At 44.9% G+C, this 22,324-nt stretch overlaps 1 protein-coding gene across 2 annotated transcripts in view; it reads left to right on the forward strand.

Annotated features, from left to right (window-relative positions):
- RSU1 (Ras suppressor protein 1) overlaps positions 1-22,324 on the forward strand; it is a 159,294-nt gene that overhangs the window by 78,793 nt on the left and 58,177 nt on the right. For both annotated transcript variants that reach the window (XM_073581884.1, XM_073581883.1), the window contains exon 8: positions 11,237-11,369. In XM_073581884.1, coding sequence (XP_073437985.1) covers positions 11,237-11,369 — 133 coding nt within the window. The remainder of the gene's footprint in view (positions 1-11,236; positions 11,370-22,324) is intronic.

Here is a 22,324-nt window from a genome sequence, read left to right on the forward strand (position 1 = left end):
AAGCTTGTTCGCCTACACTATCAGATCCTAAACGCTGCCAATAACCCCACCATGTCCCTCAGGAAAGCCATGTCCCTTCTGGGTTCCCTTTCCTCCTGTATCCGGCGGTCCAGTGGGCCCAGTTTCATTTAAGAACACTACAGGGGAGGTCTTACGGCATCAAAAAATCCTTGGAGGTTACTTGGAGCGCCAGCTAACTTGTCCCGAAGCACAAGGGAGTCCCTAGAGTGGTGGCTAGAAAAGGATAATTTGTCCAGAGGGGTTCCCTGGGAGTGTGACATATCCCCCATAGTCACTACGGATGCTAGCCCTTCCGATTGGGGGGCTCCTATGGGTGAAGTCCTAGTCCAGGGCCTATGGGACCATCACCAGATAAAAATGTCATCTAATCTGAAAACAACTGACAGCAGTAGAGCAGGCAGCTAAGAAGTTACTTATGTATCTGCAGGGCCATCATGTGCGAGTGTTCTCCGACAATCAGGTCACAGTGGCTTATGTCAACCACCAAGGTGGGACTCGTTCCAAACCCCTGAGGAATGTGGCAGAACGGTTGTTCCAACTAGCAGAACAGCCATTCTAAGCTGAATGTGCATGCCCTCGTCAGAGCGCAGCCGTTAAGCAGCTTGAGGCCGGGCCAGTACCGGCATGGGAGACTGGCTGGGAATCCCTTGTCCTGTTGACATAAATGCCGCAACCTACTAAAACAAGGAGAATGGTCCCTAAACAATTCGATCTTCGACCTGATTATACAAAAATGGAGACAGCCAGAGGTAGATCTCTTCGCCACCAAGGAAAACAGGAAATTAAGACTATTCTGCTCCCTAAATCCCAGAGAGAACCCCCTGGCGGTAGATGCCTTTCTGATAAAGCGGGACTTCAGGCTAGCATACGCCTTCCCTCCCCTATCGCTACTACCCTTGGTGTTGAGAAAAATCAAGAGAGACAGAGCAAGGGTCATAGTCATTGCTCCATTTTTGCCCAGGAGGGCATGGTTCTCATGCCTCAGGACCATGTCGGTGTCCGATCCTTGGGTTCTTCCGGACATCCCGGATCTCCTATCCCACGGCCCAGTCTTCCACCCTCAGGTGGCTGGCCTACATCTGACGGTGTGGAGTTTGAGCGGGCACTCTTAAAAGAAAAAGACTTCTCCCCAGACTTGATTAACACCCTACTTAAGAATAGGAAAGCCATTACTACCAAGATCTATGCTAGAATTTGGAAGAAGTTCCTGCAGCGCTCTGAAATAGTTGCTGGGGGTTCAACTCCAATAAATCAGATCTTAGAGTTTCTTCAGAAAGGTCTGGATATGGGACTTTCCACTAGTACTCTTAAAGTACAAGTATCAGCTTTGGGGGCTCTCTTTAGCTGCAACATCGCAGGTAATTACTGGATCAGTAGGTTCATTAAGGCAGCAGGTAGGTCCAGGCCAGTAGTGAAGGATAGATTCATGCCATGGGACTTGAATCTAGTCCTTACGGCCATGACGGAAGCTCCATTCGAACCTATTTCATCAGCTTCCATTAAAAATCTGTCACTCAAAGTAGCCTTCCTGGTAGCTCTAACCTCAGCTCGCAGAGTAAGCGACATCCAGGCATTATTTAGGCGTCCTCCTTATATACAGGTTAGGACGGGTAATAATCAGACCTGATCCGGCGTACTTACCTAAAGTGGTTTCTAACTTTCATAGGACTCAGGAAATAGTCCTTCCATCCTTCCTCCCTAATCCAGCTAATGAGAAGGAAGAAAAACGACATACCCTGGATGTTAGGAAATGCCTCATAGAATATCTGGCAGCTACCGATCCTTGGAAGAAAGATAATGCCCTATTTATTTCCCACCAAGGCCCTAGGAAAGGTTGTAGAGTGTCAAAAAATACACTAGCCAGGTGGATTAGAGAAGCAATTTCTGTAGCATACACTTCAAAAGGCAGGTCGCCACCTGGGAAGCTGAGGGCGCATTCCACCAGAGCCATGGCTACCTCGTGAGCCGAGAGATCAGAAGTCTCCATCGACCAGATATGTAAGGCGGCTACTTGGTCCTCTCCGAGCACCTTTTATAGTCATTATAGGCTAGACCTGGGTGCTTCCACAGACCTCTCTTTTGGTATAAGGGTACTGCAGGCTGTAGTCCCTCCCTAAATAGTTATTACTCTCTGTAATTCTCTCAGGTGGTGCTGTCATGGACGACCGATAAAGTCTTAGTTACTCACCGGTTAACGGTATTTTTCGGAGTCCATGACAGCACCCGTATATTCCCTCCCTTTTAGTCTATTTTGGGTGTGCACTCCTTCCTCTTATACGTACACGGGTAATTTAAATAGTCGTGTATAGTATTGTATATAAGTTATGCTATTAACCATTGTGGTCCTCTGTGCTCTGTAATCCAACTGATGCGTGGGAGAGGTGCCGCCCTTTTGTATCTGTAGGTTTCCTGTTCCTGAAGGGCGGATCCCCTCTCTCAGGTGGTGCTGTCATGGACTCCGAAAAATACCGTTAACCGGTGAGTAACTAAGACTTTTTCTCCTTCTGTTCCTTTCCCGTGCCAGCTGGCTCAGATCACTGAGGCAGCTGCAGCACTTCTTCCTCCATCCATTCTTCCAGGGATCCGTCCTCAGACTTTCCTGACTGACTGACCTCCTGTCAGACTGACCTCCTGTCAGACTGACCTCCTGTCAGACTGACCTCCAGACTCCTCTAGACTGATCTGTAATTCTAAACCTTCCCAACCTTTTATATGGATCTCAACTCCACCCACCTCCCAGCACATCCAGTGTTCTATGCAGGGAAACACCAGAGGTGCTCTGCTACTCTCTAAGCACTATGGTTGTGCAGAACTACCCTGTTGTGTGGGGTGCGAGTGTTGGAGTGTGGAAAGGAGTTCCCAACTTACCTAGATGGTGGGGCACTAGACCTTAGGAGAAAGTGCAGTACCTCTGTGGCGTACCTGTGCCATCTATTTCTATGGCTAGGTTTAAAGTAAAAGAAATTAGACCGCATGGAATACATTTTTTTTACAAAAACAAGGTAGTCTTCCCTGGTGGGATGGATCCACCAAGCCCTTGGTCCGGATGAGCAGGTCAGTGCAGCATGGACTGATGACATTGGGGTAGCTGAGCGATCCAGTTGGAATAGTAAAGCATGATGCAGCAGATTGGCAACTTGTGTAGCAATCTTGAAAAGCCGCTTAGCAGATTTAACTCTGCAACAAAGAACTAGAGAAGCAGAGCTGAGTGACACGGGAGGTTCTAAGGCCAAACTGGTCTAGTGATCAAGTAAAGTTAACTCCGTAATAAAGCTGAGCTACGTTTGTCACAGAGTCCAGGCAGAACTGACTAGGGGGTGTAGCCAAGTTACCTAGCAATAGATTTGTCCTGTAGTCCAGACAGCTAGCCAGCCAGCACTGTAACAGAAGTACCTAGCGATTTAGCAGAGCCGGGTTTGTCATAGAGGTTTGGCAGAAATGGCCAGCAAAATACAAGTTAATCAGTGAGGTAGCAAAGCTGGGTTTGTTACAGAGTCATGATAGGACAGGCCATTGACGTATCAGTGTTACCCAGTGTTGTCCTATTCCTCCGATTTGCCTAAAAATCGATATTTAAATAAATGCAAAGTAATTATTTAGCTTTTCCCTTCCCACTTATTTAGTATGATGTTCCTTATTCAGTTGGACACTGTCAGCGCTGATTTGGACACACCCCGTTAACAAGGGGAATGATAACATCCATCTGCGGTTTACTCATTCATTTTCAGGAGGAAAAACAGAATTATTTCATCGGGAAGACAAACATCTACTGCACCGTTTGTCTGAGAAGAGCTGAGTAGAGATGGTACGAATCGATTTGCAAGACATGGTCCATTGGCCACGACAATAGGAACCGTGGATCCAGTCCGCTAAGAGGCGGTCCAAAGTGCTCCTATCCCGTATGTAGGCAAAAAACCTCAGCACCGGAATGACAATGGAGAATGAAGATGCAGTAAGTGAATGGTTGTTTTAGTTTGATCCAGCAAGAAAAGAACCAACATTTCCACCAACAAAAGTCTTTTTCAAGGACCTTTGTATTGTAGAGGAGCTGGGTATGAGGTAGATGTGGCTGTGGTCGAAACATTGGACCTTTTCTTGACTGATCAAATAAAATATTCAATTTATTGGATCAAGATCTTCATTCTCATTGTAATTCTGGTGCTGGGGGTTTTTTTTGCCCACGTTAAGTCATGACTGCAGTCCTTACCTCGAGCGCGTACACTTAAGGAGCAGTAATGCCCGTCTTTCCTCAAGAAGCTCCTATCTAGTATGTAGCAAAAAACCTAAGCACCAAAATGTCGACGGAGAACGAAGATCTTGATGCAAGAAGTGAATATTTTCTTTTGATCCGGCAAGAAAAGAACCAACATTTCCGCCAACAACTTTCTTTATCGAGAACATTAGTATTGTAGAGGAGCCAGGTATGAGGTAGATGCATCTGTGGTCAAAACGTTGAGCCTTTTCTTTCCCGATACATATAAAATATTCACTTTATTGCATCAAGATCTTCATTCTCCGTCGTAATTTCCCTGCTGAGGTTTTTTGCCTACGTTGGATCAGGACTGTGGTCCTTCCCTCGAGCGTGTACACTTCAGGAGCAGTAGTGGCGGTCTTTCCTCCCAGGAGTTCCTATCCAGTAGCCACCGATTATCGACAGGACTTACAAATCTATTCGTGCAATTTTTATAACTGCCCCCCCCTTAGAGCTCATAGATTCATCCTTGTAGATATTGACTTGGCTGCAATTTTGTTGCACGTGCCGTTGTTTTACTGCAATCCCTTACAGGATGGAGAGTCTTACTTTTATATGACTTTGCAAACAAAGACGTGTTGTTCCGTTTTAAGCAATAAACACAAAATCCAATTTGCGATTGCAGAGTAGACCTGTGAGTGATATATATCTTTATGGCAGAGGCGGTCAGGAGGTGACTGCTAATCACAGAGCTCCTTGCTCTCCTGTGGTCTGTGCCTGGAAAGCTGAATGCGAGCGCCTTTCCTGCAGCCAACAAGCATCATTTGAGATTCACTGGTTCCTATCTTATTAGGTTCTCCTTGTCACGCTGCTTAATCTGGCTGCCTGCTGCTTGGTCCTTGTTAAACACTATTGCTTCTGAACTCTCTAATAAAGGAGACGGTCTCAGGCAGGGCTACTGAGGCGTTCAAAATTTTCGGGCAATTGTTGCATGATTGGTGGAGAGTGAAATGCGTTGTACATGCTCTTCTGCGATTTTTAACCTGTTCCAATGCCGAATTGGTGCACTCGTCTGCCGCGTTGCACTCTTTTTATAGTGGGATGTGAGTTGCATTTGCCGTAGAAGTCACTGTGGGATTTGTCTTGGCTTTGATTGGGCTGGAGGGGATCATTAGGTTATGCCTTTTAACTAGTAGCTGAAGTAGGGGATTTCCATGCAAGGTCATTTTACGCCCTGGAAAAATGCGGCACAAATAGTGTGTTTTTTATATGCAGATTTAGATGCAGAATTACTGCTTTGTGGTACAAAGAGTGGGGTCACGTTTCTCCTTGTGGAGAGTGACAAGCCAAGCATGGCATGGTAGAGTGAGGAAACTTCTAAGCCATGCAAGCTCTTCTGGGAAATTTTGATATGCAAATTGTCTCTTCATTGAGGAAGAGGGTTAGAACTCTAGTGACACCTATTGGAAGCAGCGAACCTAAAACACAATATCGACCTTTTAACAAGCCTTGTCACATGACTTGGGACAAAAGGAAAACCAGAATATCAATTTGCAGACAGTGTTTTGGGGGTGTTTCCCCTCATCAGTGCAAAGTGTGAGATCTGATTTGGCTAAGTGAGATGTTTTGGACTGGGTTCTAAGGAGTAATGTTTCTCCTTGTGGAGAGTGACAAACAAAGCCTGGCATGTCAGAGTGAGGAGACTTATAAGCCATGTATGCTCCTCTGGGAAATTAAATATGCAAATAGTATCTTCAGGGAGGAAGAGGGCTAGAACTCTAGCACATTGTACAAAGCGTGAATCTGTAACAAGTCTAAGTCAAAATTGTGCTGCTAAAGTGAATCCACCCTATCCAGGATGTGACATTCTCTAATTTAAAGAAGTTGTGCAGGTATATGATATTGATGAGCTGTAATAGATCTGTGGAAAAAAACAAAACCTGTAATGGTATATGAGCCACTTCTTGCTCCATGCCATGCATGCATGACTCGGGCAACAGTTTCACGTATGTACTCTACACTGATAATCGACATTCTGCTGCAACCACCATGATCGCCGATACTGGCCATTTTACCCATCTTATATGGTGGTCAAGTAGTGACCAGAGCGCCTAAATCGTACCTGTCATTTTATACAAAACCTGGACTTGCTTCCCCTTATTCCCCACAACGAGTTAAAACTTGTTTTGTGCTAGTTCCAGTCTGTGTACATACAAGAACTTTTCAATTTTCATTTTGTCATTTGCCATCCATAAATTTTCTGTGGGCAAATTCTGTTCATCAGCATTTTGCCAGCCCTTTAGGATTCTGGAACTTCCTTTCCCGTCACTTCTCAGCATGTATTGCTCCTACCACTGTCCAATGGCTTGCCTGCCCTAAATTGAAAGTCGCCTGTCAATGATACCTGTATGCAGTTTAACAGACAGGAGAGCAAGAGCAAGGAAATGAATACCAGCTCTCCGCTTTCTGTAATCCATCCCGACACCTCTGCTGCTGCAGACATATTACGCTTGACAACAGGCAGTGTCCAGTGGCTTGCCTGCCTTGATCTGAGAGTCGCCTGTCTCTGATATCTCTATGCAGTTTGGCAGACAGGAGAGCAAGAGCAAAAAGACAGATACCAGCTGCCCGCTTCCTGTAATCTCTCTCGGACAATAATGGAGAAATGTAGTGACCGGCACTTTAGAGGGAGTTTGGAGGATAAGACAACATATACTTTATTTAATTTAATTATTAACAGTCTTAATGTTACTATGGTATTTCTTTTCCGTTTTCTACTAAAAACTTTTTTAGTCAATTCCCCTGAAAAGTTTTGTTGAAATTTCTACTCTTTGCAAATGTAAAAGTCGAGAAATTTGTGAGTCAGGTGTGTGCATCTTGTCTGACTGTGAGTGATACCACGGAGCTGATGCTACCTGCAGAGCGGGGACATTTGTAGCATGCGTGGGAAGCTGCATTTATTAATGCACATCTGTTACTTCACACCCGGCTGCTACTGTAGAGATCTTATTGAGAATTCCTACTTACAGAAGGATATTTATACACATACAGATTTTTCTTCTTATATATTGTAGGAACAAAAAAATGATATTACAGTATATTTAATTTGTATTTTTGAATATCCGTGTACATTTTTATTTTTTGGGGGGGCTATGCTTATACTTCCCATTTCTGCCGCAAAAGACTCGGCATTTTACTGTCTCAGCAAAATTTTATATATAGTGTATATGTATATTTTTTTAATGAGATCTCATGCACACATTGCTTATTTTTTACCTGAAGCCGTGTCAAATCTGCAGCATGTCAATTCTCCCAGCGTTTTTCCAGCAAAGGACACGGTTTTGGTGCAGAAATCTCTGCAGCAAATACTTATCGTGTGCACATAACCTTACGTCGGTTCCAAATTATTTAGGAATTGCCATATATATCCAATGTTCCTAAGTCTAAGGGCTCATTTAGACGTCAGTGACTTTTCTCATGTGCAAAAAAACCTCTGATGATTTAGATCAAATTTTGATCAGTGTTTGGTCAGATTGTCAGTTTCCACCATCAGAGTTTCATTAGTTTTTCTTTTATGCAAAACAAATAATTGTCGGTTTCTCAAGCTTCCTCTTCTCCTTCCTTCTTCCTCTTCTCCTTCCTTCTTCCTCTTCTCCTCCATTCTTCTTCCTCTTCTCCTCCATTCTTCTTCCTCTTCTCCTCCATTCTTCTTCCTCTTCTCCTCCATTCTTCTTCCTCTTCTCCTCCTTTCTTCTTCCTCTTCTCCTCCTTTCTTCTTCCTCTTCTCCTCCTTTCTTCTTCCTCTTCTCCTCCTTTCTTCTTCCTCTTCTCCTCCTCCTCCTCCTTCTTCCTCTTCTTCTCCTCCTCCTCCTTTCTTCTTCCTCTTCTCCTCCTCCTCCTTTCTTCTTCCTCTTCTCCTCCTCCTCCTCCTTTCTTCTTCCTCTTCTCCTCCTCCTCCTCCTTTCTTCTTCCTCTTCTCCTCCTCCTCCTCCTTTCTTCTTCCTCTTCTCCTCCTCCTCCTCCTTTCTTCTTCCTCTTCTCCTCCTCCTCCTCCTTTCTTCTTCCTCTTCTCCTCCTCCTCCTCCTTTCTTCTTCCTCTTCTCCTCCTCCTCCTCCTTTCTTCTTCCTCTTCTCCTCCTCCTCCTCCTTTCTTCTTCCTCTTCTCCTCCTCCTCCTCCTTTCTTCTTCCTCTTCTCCTCCTCCTCCTCCTTTCTTCTTCCTCTTCTCCTCCTCCTCCTCCTTTCTTCTTCCTCTTCTCCTCCTCCTCCTCCTTTCTTCTTCCTCTTCTCCTCCTCCTCCTCCTTTCTTCTTCCTCTTCTCCTCCTCCTCCTCCTTTCTTCTTCCTCTTCTCCTCCTCCTCCTTTCTTCTTCCTCTTCTCCTCCTCCTCCTTTCTTCTTCCTCTTCTCCTCCTCCTCCTTTCTTCTTCCTCTTCTCCTCCTCCTCCTCCTTTCTTCTTCCTCTTCTCCTCCTCCTCCTCCTTTCTTCTTCCTCTTCTCCTCCTCCTCCTCCTTTCTTCTTCCTCTTCTCCTCCTCCTTTCTTCTTCCTCTTCTTCTCCTCCTTTCTTCTTCCTCTTCTTCTCCTCCTTTCTTCTTCCTCTTCTTCTCCTCCTCCTCCTCCTTTCTTCTTCCTCTTCTTCTTCTCCTCCTCCTCCTCCTTTCTTCTTCCTCTTCTCCTCCTCCTCCTCCTTTCTTCTTCCTCTTCTCCTCCTCCTCCTCCTTTCTTCTTCCTCTTCTCCTCTTCTCTTCTTCCTCTTCTCCTCCTCTCTTCTTCCTCTTCTCCTCCTCTCTTCTTCCTCTTCTCCTCCTACTTATCCTCCTCATAATTGGACATCGCACTATATTTTGGTGTGGACTACTCAGTCCCCTCCCCCCCCCCCCAAAAAAAAAAAAAATGGAATGTTAACAACCCCATAGACTCTAATGGATAAATGTTCCATCTTTGAAAAACACGGATAGATGTCCTACATAAAAAATTTGCATCTGAATGAGCTCTTGCTGAACAATGCCTTAGTTGTATCTGGTTCAGGGAAAGATGGGTGACTAGTGCCATGCAGCTTTCCTGAAATTATGAATGGAAAACCGTTTTAGTTAGGAAGTAAAATAAGAGGAGAGAATGTATCGTGCATTAGTGAGAGGTAATGGACCGCTCCGCACATCCACTGAGAGCTGTAATGATGGCTCTATCGAACAGATATACGGTAACTAAGAAACGAATGGAAAGGAAAAAAAAGGCAATAAAAATTAGCAATTTAGAGAAGGGCATATTAAGTAATTCTGAATTTAATAAAGTGAGTCCCCACATAGTAGAAGAATAAAGGGAGTCCCCCAGTAGGAATACTTGGATAAAGAAGCAGAGAAAAGACTGGAGACAGTCGCCTACTTTGAGGGCTCATTCAGACGTTCCAGTTTTGCTTACAGGGGGCTCTTTGTGTTTTTCACAGATGGCACTTGTACCTGTGATAGTCCATGGGGGACCATTCATGTGTCTGTGATTTTTCACAGACACAGGTCTGATTTTTCTCCTTAGGTCGTTTCAATATCCTCAATAGATCCGTGAAAAAATCGGACTGCACGGATGACATGGAGAAGGTGGGGATTTTTTTTTCTACTTCTCCACGATTGAGAAAAATGGCTGACACTCGGACCTCAATCTTATCAAACTCTGATCGGAATAATCGTTCTGTTTTTCTCGTCTGTGGAAAAATTGGACTTGTGAATTCAAGTGTGGACCGGCCGCCGGTTTTATACATTCTTGAAACCAGGACCATACTTGGATTCCAATAGCCGTCCGGACCGCTGTGTCTCCTGACTGTCGCTAACTGCCTTACGGGCTTATATAGCCAGTTAGCTCAGGTGAAGAGACCCAGCGGTCTGGCCAGGTATTGCGATCTGAGCACGTTTCGTGCTTCACAGACATATGAAACCTGCCTAGTGCAAACAGACCATTAATTTTAGGGAGAAGTAATGCTTTATTTCTCGGGTGGTGGCGCTGCAGGATAATTGGAACAGTTGCTTCTGGGTTCTTCTCGTTGATCCGCTAATTGTCAGGGGACTAGTTTAAAACAAGGTAATGTCCAAAGAGGATAAAGTTTCTTAAAGATTTACTTTTATAGTAGTAAGTATTGTAATGTAGTTTATTGATGCTGTAAACAGTTGTAAATATTTTTATACAATGCGGAAAAAATTATGGAAACATTTACGGTATTTTTCGGACTATAAGACGCACCAGACCATAAGACGCACTTGGGTTTTAGAGGAGGAAAATAGACAAAAAAAAACGGAAGCAAAAAATGTGGTCATAGCACACTTTTTGGGTGGGGAACTGCTCCAGACCCTGCGTTAGGGGTAATAGTCCCTATCCTGATATATGTCCCCATCCAGGTATACATAGCCCCCGCCCCTGTGAATTGGCTGCTTGTATCCCAGCTGCTGATTCTGTGACTTTCTGCTGTGAGAGAGGCAGATGGAGCTGCAGAGTTCAGTGTACGGACACAGATGTTTATTCTTTTTCTCTGTGTTCCTCGAGGAAGTGTATGGTAGTTTTTTTTGTTACTGACTGACCGATGCAGGATGATTAGGCTGAATAACAAAGATTTAGGATTTTATTATGCTAATTTTCCTAAGGAAACCAGTGTCCAATGAGAACATCGTCTTGATTAGAAAGTTTGTTCTTTGGGTTGAGGAACATTCAGAAATTCCGTATCAAATGCCAGAAAGTTGTGTTGAATAGACAGGGACCAACAACATTGAGGAGGAGTCATAGAATCATAGAATCGTAGAGTTGGAAGGGACCTCCTGGGCCATCTGGTCCAACCCCCTGCTCAAAGCAGGATTCGCTAAATCATCCCAGTTAGATGTCTGTCCAGCCTCTGTTTGAAGACTTCCATGGAAGGAGAACTCACCACTTCTCGTGGCAGCCTGTTCCACTCATTTTGAATTTTTTTTCTTTTTTCTTTGGGGTGTAATGTTGCAGTTTGTGTGTAAATATTGTAATTCATCCTTTTTGTTTATTTCTCCTCCAGGAAATTTGGATCTGACTGGTCAAAAGCAAGTTTTTAAAGCCGAGAATAACCCCTGGGTCACGCCTATCGCCGATCAGTTCCAGCTCGGAGTGTCTCACGTCTTTGAATACATTCGCTCTGAAACCTACAAATAGTGAGTACTTTGTTTTATAGCGAAATGTGTTTTTTATTTTGTGTTGAAGTTTTTTTTTGTTTTTTTTTACCCCCCCTGTATTCCCATGATTGAAGCATATTGGCATGAAAAGAAAAAAAAACACTGACTGTCTCGGTCTCTTCCATCTGGTGGACCAAGAAATTCACTTTGTAGATATATTGTATATCTTGATGTTCAAGTTGCAGGTAGTCTGTCAGCACAAAATGACTTCTCAAACAAAGCACAGTGTTTTGGTGCACTCTTGGGTGTGGCTGAGCACTTTCGTATCTACTTGTTTTCCATCTGTCTCTGCCCTCCTCTTTCTTGATTGACAGCTCTGGCTTTCCCGGAGACCGAGGCGGTAAATGGAGAAAAATTGGTGGGAACATATACTGATCTATTTTGCCGCACCAAGGGTACACCAAGCACCTGTGGTTGGTTTGAACAGTCAGTTTGTGCTGACGGTCTCCCTGTAAGGGTGTACTTACATCTGCGTGTGTAAAGTAGCTGAGATTCTCAACCAGAAAAGTTGGAGAATGTCAGGCTTTTCTTTTCTCACCTAGCATCCGGATGACATGTGTATGCAATCCGTATGCAAAGCGTTTTTAACATCAGCTATTCCGTAATTCTCTCTCATTTCAAGCTAGTTTATTAACTAATAAAACAGTCGTAGATACAGATATAGATGGATGATAGAAATATGTCAGTGAGACATGTAATCAATGCATTGTGTGTGTGTAGTTTTCTGTACGTGTAGCTACTAAATAAAAGAAAATGCATACGGTCGCCCTTATTTTTATTAACCAGCTGAGGGAAAGCGGACAGCTGAGAGCTCGTCTTTATAGTCTAGAAAGGGGGCAGTAAACATGGAGCTTCCCAGGCTGCTATTATCAGTTCACAGCTGTCTACTTAGCCTTTACTGGATATTAAAAAGGGGGGACCCAAAAAACAAATGACGCAGGATCCCCCATATTTTTAAGAACTAGCATCTTGATCTAAACTATACGTATGGGCAACGATAAACACCAGACTTCTCGAAGTATCACTGCCATCGTCTTCTATTCTGGGAAGAACCTTTGCGAACATCTGCATTTTGTGACTTCATACTCATTGATTGCTAATTGGTTTTTGATCAGGCTGTGTATAATTTATTATCCCGGCACGGCTCCAGTTTACTTGATATAAAAGCTCGGTAAAAATATCTGGAAGAGGCGAATCTTTTTCATATGTGGTCTTCTAACGTGACCCTTAACTCTCATCAATGACTAGCAGGAGTCACAGTATCAAGATTCTCATTAAGCTGATCGCCGGGCTGAAAAGGCGCTCTTTTAATCCTCTCACAAGTTGATAACCTCATGCTAAATCCAGCGTTTTCATGCAACGGGAATCAGCCAAGCAAGATCAAGCTGGAGATGTTGACCCAGTTGACAGCTCGGAGGAGTTCTCCTAGATTATTGATTCTAAAAGACAGAGATATGAAGAAAAGGAACTGATATTTTTAGAGATGATTCTTAAATCTGTTCCTAGCGTGAGGAGCGCTGATGTGTTCATTATTGGGCTCGGGCAACCTGTGGCTCTCCTGATGTTTGGGATTTATAGGGCCCAGCATGGTACCTCTACCGAAGCCCTCGGCCAAATTGGCAATATTTCAGGAAATAAATATCAGACCCCGTGTTCTAATATTAATGTAGCTATTCCTGTCCGTAAGTTATGTAGTCATTAAAATTGGGGTCCCGATCTGCTCCGGTAAGCAAAAAAAAAAATAAATGAAAAATCAAAATGCCAGAATTGCTGTTTTAACTCCTTCCTGACGTGGCCAATTTCCGTTTTTACGTGTTTGTTTTTCCTCCCCTTCTTCCCAGAGGCAAAACAATTTTTTTAAATTTTTCTGTCCACATAGACATATGAGGGCTTGTTTTTTGCGGGATGAATTGTTCCTTGGCTGACACCGTTCATTTTACCACATAGTTTACTGAAAATACAAACAAAAGAAAACACAATTCTGACATTGTTTTTTTGTGAATTGTATATACGACGTACATTGTGTGTTAAAAATGACCCGGTGTTGTGATTCTCCTCAGCAGTACAATTACGGTGAGGTCAAACATGTATAGCTTTTTAAAATTATTTTACGGTTTCAAAAAAAAAAAAATAAGGGATATTTGTCAGAAATTTTTTTTTATTATTGTGTCGCCATTTTCAGAGACCGGAAACGTTTTCTTTTTTCCGGTTTATGGAACTGTGTGATGGCTGAATTTTTTTTTTTTTTGTGAAACGTTTTAATTGATACCAGTTTGGGATTGATATGATGTTTTGATATGATGTTTAGATCGCTTTTTGCAACTTTTTTGCAGTGTTGTGGCAACCAAAAAAAGCACAATTTTGACGTTTTTAATAGTGTTGCTGCATATAGTAGAAATCACGGCCACAGTGGGTGGCTCAGTGGATAGCACTGCAGCCTTGCAGCGCTGGGGTCCTGGGTTCAAATCCCACCAAGGACAACATCTGCAAGGAGTTTGTATGTTCTCCCTGTGTTTGCGTGGGTTTCCTCTGGGTTCTCCGGTTTCCTTCCACATTCCAAAGACATACTGATAGGGAATCTAGATTGTGAGCCCCAATAGGGGACAGTGATGATAAATTCAGTAAAACGCTGCGGATTTGATGGCGCTATATAAGTAAGATAAATAAAATAAATGATGACCGCCACAGAGATTTTCAACAGACCCCTTTCATTGTGGCTAATGTACGTGTTATGTCCTGAAATAATTAACATGTGTTCTTTCCTGATGAAATAGGAAGTTAGTCTAAAAAAGCCTCAGTGACCGGTGTGAGAATTGCAAGTTTGTTTTTTCAAATTTTTTACAGATTGTGACATGTAAAAGAAAAATTAAGAATTAAAAAAAAAACAAAAAAAACATTTTACATAAAACCCTAATTTTAAACAATATTTTTTTCTGGTGACACCTTCCTTTTTAAATAATAAAAAAAAAAATCTGGCACGTTGCCAGGTTATATTTACCACTCAGTGAACACTGTAAAACCCCAAAAACAATGGCAGAATTTTTTTTTCCACTATTTTACCACACTGTTAATTATACAAACAAATGTCACACTTGTATCTACACAAACGGTGGCTGCCCCTTTAAATGGCCCCTGCATTTTAAGAGAACTTGCCTGTTAATCTGTTAATGCGATAGTCAATCTGCTAAGTTCATTCATTTCAAAATTATGTTGTCTTGCCCCCCCCCCCCCAAAAAAAAAAAAAAAAGAAAGATGGCGGTAGGCCGTCAGGTGTCTCCCTTCTGTGCATCTAATTGCCTACTGCCTGTTGTCAAGTGTAATCTGTCTAGTTGCAATGATGCCGAGCTTTATTGCAGAAAGTGGGACTTGGACTGCATAGCTCCTGCCATTTTCCAATTGGCCTTTCAGTTGAGGGGGACAAGCCAGCCATTGGAAAATGGCAGGAGCTATGCATTCTTGGGGAAAAATTAGCACCTATAGTGCAGGCAGAATGCTGATGAAGTGGGGTTGCCTACTGAAACAGAGTGGGTGGAAAGTTACAAAGCATGAAATATAGTACCCTTCCTGACCATATTCAATGGGGTTGACTAATAATCTTACATTTAGGGACTATTACTAGAGATGAGGGGAAAGATTTGTGTTACCTGGCAGCTAGACCGGAGACCCATGTATCTCTTACTTTTGGTCATCCCCAGCGTGACTTTAGACTATCCAGATGACGTTGCGCCAGCCCTATCCTAACTTTCATGCTTTCTAACTTGTCGAACACCTTGTTCAAGTAGGCGACTCCTCTTAATTAGAATTCTGCCTGAACTATAGGTTCTTGAACTTCCTTTTCCAAACATGCATTGCTCCTGATATTTTTCCTACATGGACTCTGGACCGCAGTTCCAACACTCGTTCCGCTCATCCTGAACTATTATTTTTTGCCATAAACTGATTTGTCCATTGCAAGTTACTGCACAAAAAACAAACAAACACAGATTAACAATACAGTAATGTCCACCGAGTAAACCACGGGTACGGTGCCTGCTGATCAGCGATCTTGGCAAAGTCATCTTTTAATCTTCTGAATTATCAGGAGAGATTCCAGAAACAATAGTTTGGCTCCTGATTAACAGAAGTGTACTGTATTAGAACACCGGTAAGCTACAACGGACGGCCTGTGCACTAATGATTCCTATTAGTATCTGCCCACCACCCCAAGGTGTGTGTCTTTTTCAGTTTTCATTTTAGGGCGGTTTGACATGACCAGATAATTCCGGTACCGGAGCTATCCGTGTCAGGACCACATGGACGGCGCCGGGAAGAAGCGCTACAGTAAGCGCTGTTCCCGGCGACTGGTGCTGACCGTGGCTGTAATTCTTCTCTCCCTCATTTTCTGAACCAACCAGACGAAACTTACAGCTGGGGGCTGCAGCCCTCAGCTGTCCGCTTCAGCCAGGTTGGTTGTGAAGAATAGAGGGGTCCCCATGCTATTTTTTTAATTATTTAAATAATTTAAAAAAACGGATTGGGGTCCCCCATATTTTTGACAACCAACCTGACTAAAGCTAACAGCTGATGGCTGATATTCTCAGGCTGGTAAGGGGCCATTGATCTTGGCTCCCCCAGCCTAAAAACAGCAGCCCCCAGCTGCCCAGAAAAGGCACATCTATTAGATGCATCTAATCTGGAGCTTTGCCCCGTTCTTCCCACTTGCCCTGTAGCGGTGGCAAGTGGGGTAATAAAGGTGTTAATGCCAACTTTCTATTATAAGGTGACATTAAGCCTGGATTAGTAATGGAGAGGTGTCAATAAGACACCGATCCATTTCTAATCCTACAGTAAAGAAAGGGTTAAATAAGCACACTCACTAAGAATAAATTATTTTAATGAAATAATACAACACATACATTTTTATAATCTTTATTACACTGGTAATTCCTTAGCGAAGCCCTCAATCTTCTGAAAAAAAAGTTGAAAATAATAAAGCAAATGTATACATTACCTGTCCGGTGCTCAGTCACTTCCCACGGCGTAAATCCATCTCGGGGGTTAATACATTTACAGTCGGAGCGCTGCTAATACATCCGCTGCTGACTGTAAATGACTGGGGAATGAATGGAGCAGAGCGCACTCAGTGATGAGCGGTGACGTCACCGCTAGTTACTCAACATGCTTCGGTTGCTCCAATCATTCCCCAGTCATTTACAGTCGGCAGCGGCTGTGTTAGCAGCACTCTGACTGTAAATATATTAACCCCCGAGATGGATTTACGTTGTGGGACATGATCCAGCGCCGGACAGGTTTATGTATATATTTGCTTTATAATTTTCAGCTTTTTTTCAGAAGATTGATGGCTTCGCCAAGGAATTACCAGTATAATAAAGATAATAAAAATGTATGTGTTGTATTCTTTCATTAAAATTATTCTTATTGTGTGAGTGTCTTTATTTAACCTTTTATTTACTGTAGGATTAGCAATGGATTGGTGTCTTACTGACACCTCTCCATTACTAATCCGGGCTTAATGACACCTTATAACACAAAGGTGCCATTAATCCCTTATTATTACCCTACTTGCCATGGCTCCAGGGCAAGAGGGAAGAGTAAAGGTAAAGCTCCAGATTAGACGCATCTAATAGATGCGCCTTTTCTGCGCAGCTGGGGGCTGCTGTTTTTAGGCTTGGGGGGGGGGCAAGATCAATGGCCCCTTATCAGCCTGAGAATATCAGCCCTCAGCTTTAGTTAAGTTGGTTGTCAAAAATAGAGGGGACACCACACCGGTTTTTTAAGTTATTTAATTAATAAAACAGCGTGGGGACCCCTCTATTCTTCACAACCAACCTGGCTGAAGCTGACAGCTGAGGGATGCAGCCCCCAGCTGTAAGTTTCGTCTGGTTGGTTATGAAAATGAGGGGTCCCCACGTCGGGTTTTCATTCATTCTTCTCTCCTGCCGGCAGAGCAGGAGAGCAGAATGTCAGATGCGGTCAGCACCAGCCGCCAGGAACAGCGCTTACAGTAGCGCTTCTTCCTGACGGCCGTCCGTGAGCATGGAGGACTGTGTGAACAGTTCTCCGTGTGCAGCACGTGTTGCGGGCTGTGTGTCCGTGTTAAAACGGACATGTCTCCGTGTTTTGCACATGGACACACGGTCCGTGAAAACACGCTGACATCTGCATAGACCCATTCATTTGAATGGGTCTACGTGTGTCAGTGTCTCACGTACGTGAGAGAACTGTCACTACATGTAACCTTCTCCTCGCAACTGTTCCTCCCCATACAATCCTTTTTCTCCAGACATGCATGGCCACATCATGTCCTATCCTCCTCCCACCTTCTAATGCTCTGTCTACTACTCCTCATTGCTGGTACATATCCCCAAATCCTGGCCCCCCTCAACACATCCCTATACTCACTTCTACCACCCTGCCACGATCCTCTACACGTCTTCGCAACCATGACAACCTCATACCTATTCATCCAGCCCCTACTCCCCCAACCCCCTTACCTGGAGCCCTATGGAACGCACGCTCTGTCTGCAACAAGCTGTCATTTATCCATGACCTCTTTATCACCAACAAACTCTCCTTCCTCGCCATCACTGAAACCTGGCTCACTCCCTCTGACACAGCCTCTCCAGCTGCGCTCTCCTATGGCTGACTCCATCTCTCTCACACCCCTCGCCCCAGCAATAAACATGGTGGAGGAGTTGGCTTGCTCCTGTCTGATACCTGGTCCTTTACCCCAATTCCTCTGCCACCCTCCGCTACTCTTCCCTCGTTCGAGGTGCACTCCGTCCGCATCCATTCCTCCTCCAACCTCCAACTGGCTGTCATCTACCGCCCCCCAGAACTAGCCATCTCCACCTTTCTCGACCACTTCACCACCTGGCTACTCCATTTCCTTTCTGCTGACATCCCCACCATCATCATGGGCGACTTCAACATCCCTATTGACACTTCCACCCCAACTGCCTCTAAACTTCTATCGCTCACGGCTTCCCTCGGCCTCACTCAATGGTCCTCTGCGGCCACTCACAAAGATGGTCACACGCTGGACCTTGTCTTCACCCGTCTCTGTTCCCTCACTAATCTCAACTCACCCCTCCCCCTGTCTGACCACAACCTACTGACATTCTCTTCCCTCTCCTCTCCTACTGCGCAACCCCCGCTCCATAATCTCGCTCACCCTGGCAGGAATCTCAAACACCTCAATTTACAATCACTCTCTGAATCCCTTCTCCCTCTTACAGTCATAGCTTCCCTTCATGACACAGATGCTGCTGCCACTTTTTATAACCCCACAATAACAGCAACACTTGATTCGGCCGCCCCCCCTCATGCAGAGCAAAACTCGAACAATCAGCAGGCAGCCCTGGCTGACCAGCCTGACCAAAGAAATGCGACGGGTTTCCACGGCCGCTGAGCGGAGATGGAAGAGAACCCATTCTACTGAGCACTTCAATGCATACAAGCAGTCCCTTGCCAGCTTTAAGTCCACGCTCTCTGCCGCAAAACAAACTAACTTCGCATCTCTCATATACTCCCTGTCTCATAACCCTAAACAGCTCTTCAACACTTTCAATTCTCTACTCCGTCCCACAGCACCTCCTCCCCCTCCTCTCATCTCTGCTGAAGACTTTGCCTCCTTTAAGCAGAAGATCGACACGATCAGACAAAACTTTGGCCCGCGGCCCCCAATGCCCCTCTTAGCCACTCTGCAAAAGCCAGCTTCTCCACCATGACAGAAGATCAGCTCTCCACCCTTCTGTCAAGATCACACCTCACCACTTGTGCCCTCGACCCACTCCCGTCTCACCTCATCCCTAACTTGGCCACAGTCTTCATCCCATCTCTAACACACCTATTCAACCTTTCACTTACAAATGGTCTTTCCCTCATCCTTCAAACATGCCTCAATCACACCCATCCTCAAAAAGCCCTCCCTTGACCCATCCTCTGTGTCTAACTATCGCCCAATATCTCTTCTCCCTTATGCCTAACTGCATAATAATAATAATATGTTTTTGTGCACTTAATATTTCTTTCGGGGTGCAGTTGGGCCCAAATAGTTTTGTAAACTGTGGCCTCTGTTCACACGGCATGCATTATAGTTGGCACTGGGCAGCCCCCCTATATGGTGTTACTAAGAGGCTGTGAACCAGATGCTCTGCATTCCCTGTGTGAACACTGCCACATGCGATTATTTTTTCTGCACTGGGGTGCCACACGGCCAATCCCTGATTGTAGGCTGGCTGTCTCATTTGTTATTGCACCTGTGCAGTTGCCATTTTACTTGGGTACGCTGCACCCTGTATTAGTGCAGATGCATTTAGGCCTATTTTTTTACCTGCCACCCCTGCAGTCTTTCCATAGTGTCCGGTTTCCCAAGCAAGCAGTGCAGCACTTGCAAGTTTTTTTAATTTTTTTTTTTAATTTTTTTTTTTTTTTTAACTCTAGAGCCTGAAAACATTGCTCTGAAGCTGGTTGGATAGCTGGATTCCCGACCAGACCCATTCCTCCTGTGATCTTCCAATTGTAGGGATTCGCTCTGGTAGGCAATAGCTGGGCGGCAGTAACGAGGCAACACACAGGCATAAAGTCCAATTTCAGTGGTTTTAATGTCACTCAGTAACCAGCAGCTTAACAAAACATGAGGGAAATAAAACACATACTCCAGCTTGGAGAACCACTGGTCCCAGACTCACCCCTTGCATGGGACGGGCATAACTAAGCGGCTGCCAGGTCCTGCGGCATCCGCCAGGTGCCATTCCCGGGGTTCTTCCGAGTCTTGCTGCAACAGTCCTGCAGCATGTGAATCCTATATACAAGTTGCAGGCTGCGTCCACACAAGTCCCTGTAGTTTCCAGAAACACACTCACACTGTGGCATTTACCAACCTCCATTACATAGGGCCTAACCCCTCCCACCAGTGAGGTAGACATCACATGGGCTGATCACGTGACCCTGACATCATCGCAGGTCCCGTCTTTAAGGAAAAACCGGCCAAACGTTAATCTGCTAGGAGAAATATATCTTCCATCGAGTAAAACACCCTTTACTGTACCACATACCTCCCCCTATGTTCAACCCTAGAGGGGTGGACGCATGACAGACAGTGAACTCTGGACAGGGCATCTGCATTCCCCTGTAATCTGCCTGCGCGATGTTCTACTGAAAATTTAAAGTTTTGCAGGGACAGGAACCACCTGGTGACTCGGGCATTCCTCTCCTTAGCTTGACTCATCCACGTAAGAGGGGAATGATCTGTCACCAACCGAAATGTTCTCCCCAGCAAATAGTAGCGCAATGATTCCAGTGGCCACTTGATGGCCAGGCACTCTCTCTCCACAATACTGTACCAGGTTTCAGCTGGGGTAAGCTTCCGGCTTAGGAAACTAATGGGATGCTCTTCCCCGTTAACTTCCTGAGACAGCACGGCACCGAGGCCTATCTCAGAGGCATCAGTCTGCACCACAAACTCTTTTTTGAAATTTGGAGTGATCAGGACTGGTGTACCACACAGTACCCCTTTTAATTTTGTAAAGGCCTCCTCTAACTGATCATTCCAGTGGACCATCACAGATTTTTTTCCTTTTAAACAATCTGTTAAAGGCGCGGACAGGGTTGCAAAGTTGGGAATGAATCGCCTGTAATATCCCACCAAACCCAAAAAGGCCTTTACCTGCTTTGTTGTGAGGGGACGGGGCCAGTTCTGAATTGCCTCGACCTTGTTCACTTGAGTCTTGAGAACCCCCCTCCCAATGACATAACCCAAGTATCGGGCTTCCTCCAACCCTATGAAACACTTCTTTGGGTTGGCAGTTAGCCCTGCTTGTCGCAGGGAGTCTACCACTGCCTGTACTTTTGCTAAGTGGCTTTCCCAATCGGTGCTGAACACAATAATATCATCTAGGTAGACTGAGGCATAGCGGCGATGGGGATGGAGAACAATATCCATTAACCGCTGTAACATTTGCTGGAGTGCCATGCAACCCAAAGGGTAACACCTTATACTGGAACAGCCCCTCAGGTGTTATAAACGCCGTCTTTCCCTTCGCCGCCTCTGTTAGGGGTACCTGCCAATAACCTTTTGTGAGGTCCAGAGTTGTAAAATTCCGTGCTTGCCCAAAGCGCTCTATCAACTCGTCAGCCCGGGGCATGGGGTAGGCTTCAAACTTTGAAATGTCATTGAGTTTTCTAAAATCATTACAGAATCTTAGAGACCCATCAGGCTTGGGTATTAGAACTATTGGGCTGGCCCACTCACTGAGACTCTTCTATGACCCCTAACTGTAGCATCATTTTTACCTCTTCCGAGATGGCTTGTCGCCGGGCCTCAGGCACTCGATATGGCTTTAATCGGACCTTGGCCTGTGGCTCTGTGACAATGTCATGTTGGATTAGGGAGGTGCGTCCAGGGAGCTCCGAAAAAACATCTGTATTTGGGCTGATGAACTCCCGGACCTCCTGAACCTGTTTAGGAGACAAAGTATCTGCAATTTTGACCGCGGGTTGGGCTTCTCCTGCCTCGCCCCGAGGTAACGGAGCCTTTTCCATCTGAAACGCTGGCAGCGGACTATCCCCACCAAGGTGCTCTCTATCTTTCCAGGGTTTAAGCAAATTAATATGGTAAACCTGTTCTGGCTTTCTCCGACCTGGTTGGTGTACCTTGTAGTGTACTGGTCCCACCTTCTCCTTGATCTCGTAGGGTCCCTGCCACCTTGCGAGAAATTTGCTATCTACGGTAGGCACAAGCACCAAAACTCGATCCCCAGGGCTAAAGGTTCTTACCCGAGCCTCCCGGTTATAGACCCGACTCTGTGACCGTTGTGCTGCCTCCATATGTTCCCGGACCAAAGGTAGGACTGTCTCCATTCGCTCTTGCATTTTTGCAACATGTTCTATCACACTTTTGTGGGGAGTAGGTTGGTTCTCCCAGGCCTCTT

The sequence above is a fragment of the Dendrobates tinctorius genome, unplaced genomic scaffold, assembly GCF_039654945.1.
Source record: "Dendrobates tinctorius isolate UK_male_01 unplaced genomic scaffold, ASM3965494v1 ptg000070l, whole genome shotgun sequence".
NCBI classification, from domain to species: Eukaryota; Metazoa; Chordata; class Amphibia; order Anura; family Dendrobatidae; genus Dendrobates; species Dendrobates tinctorius.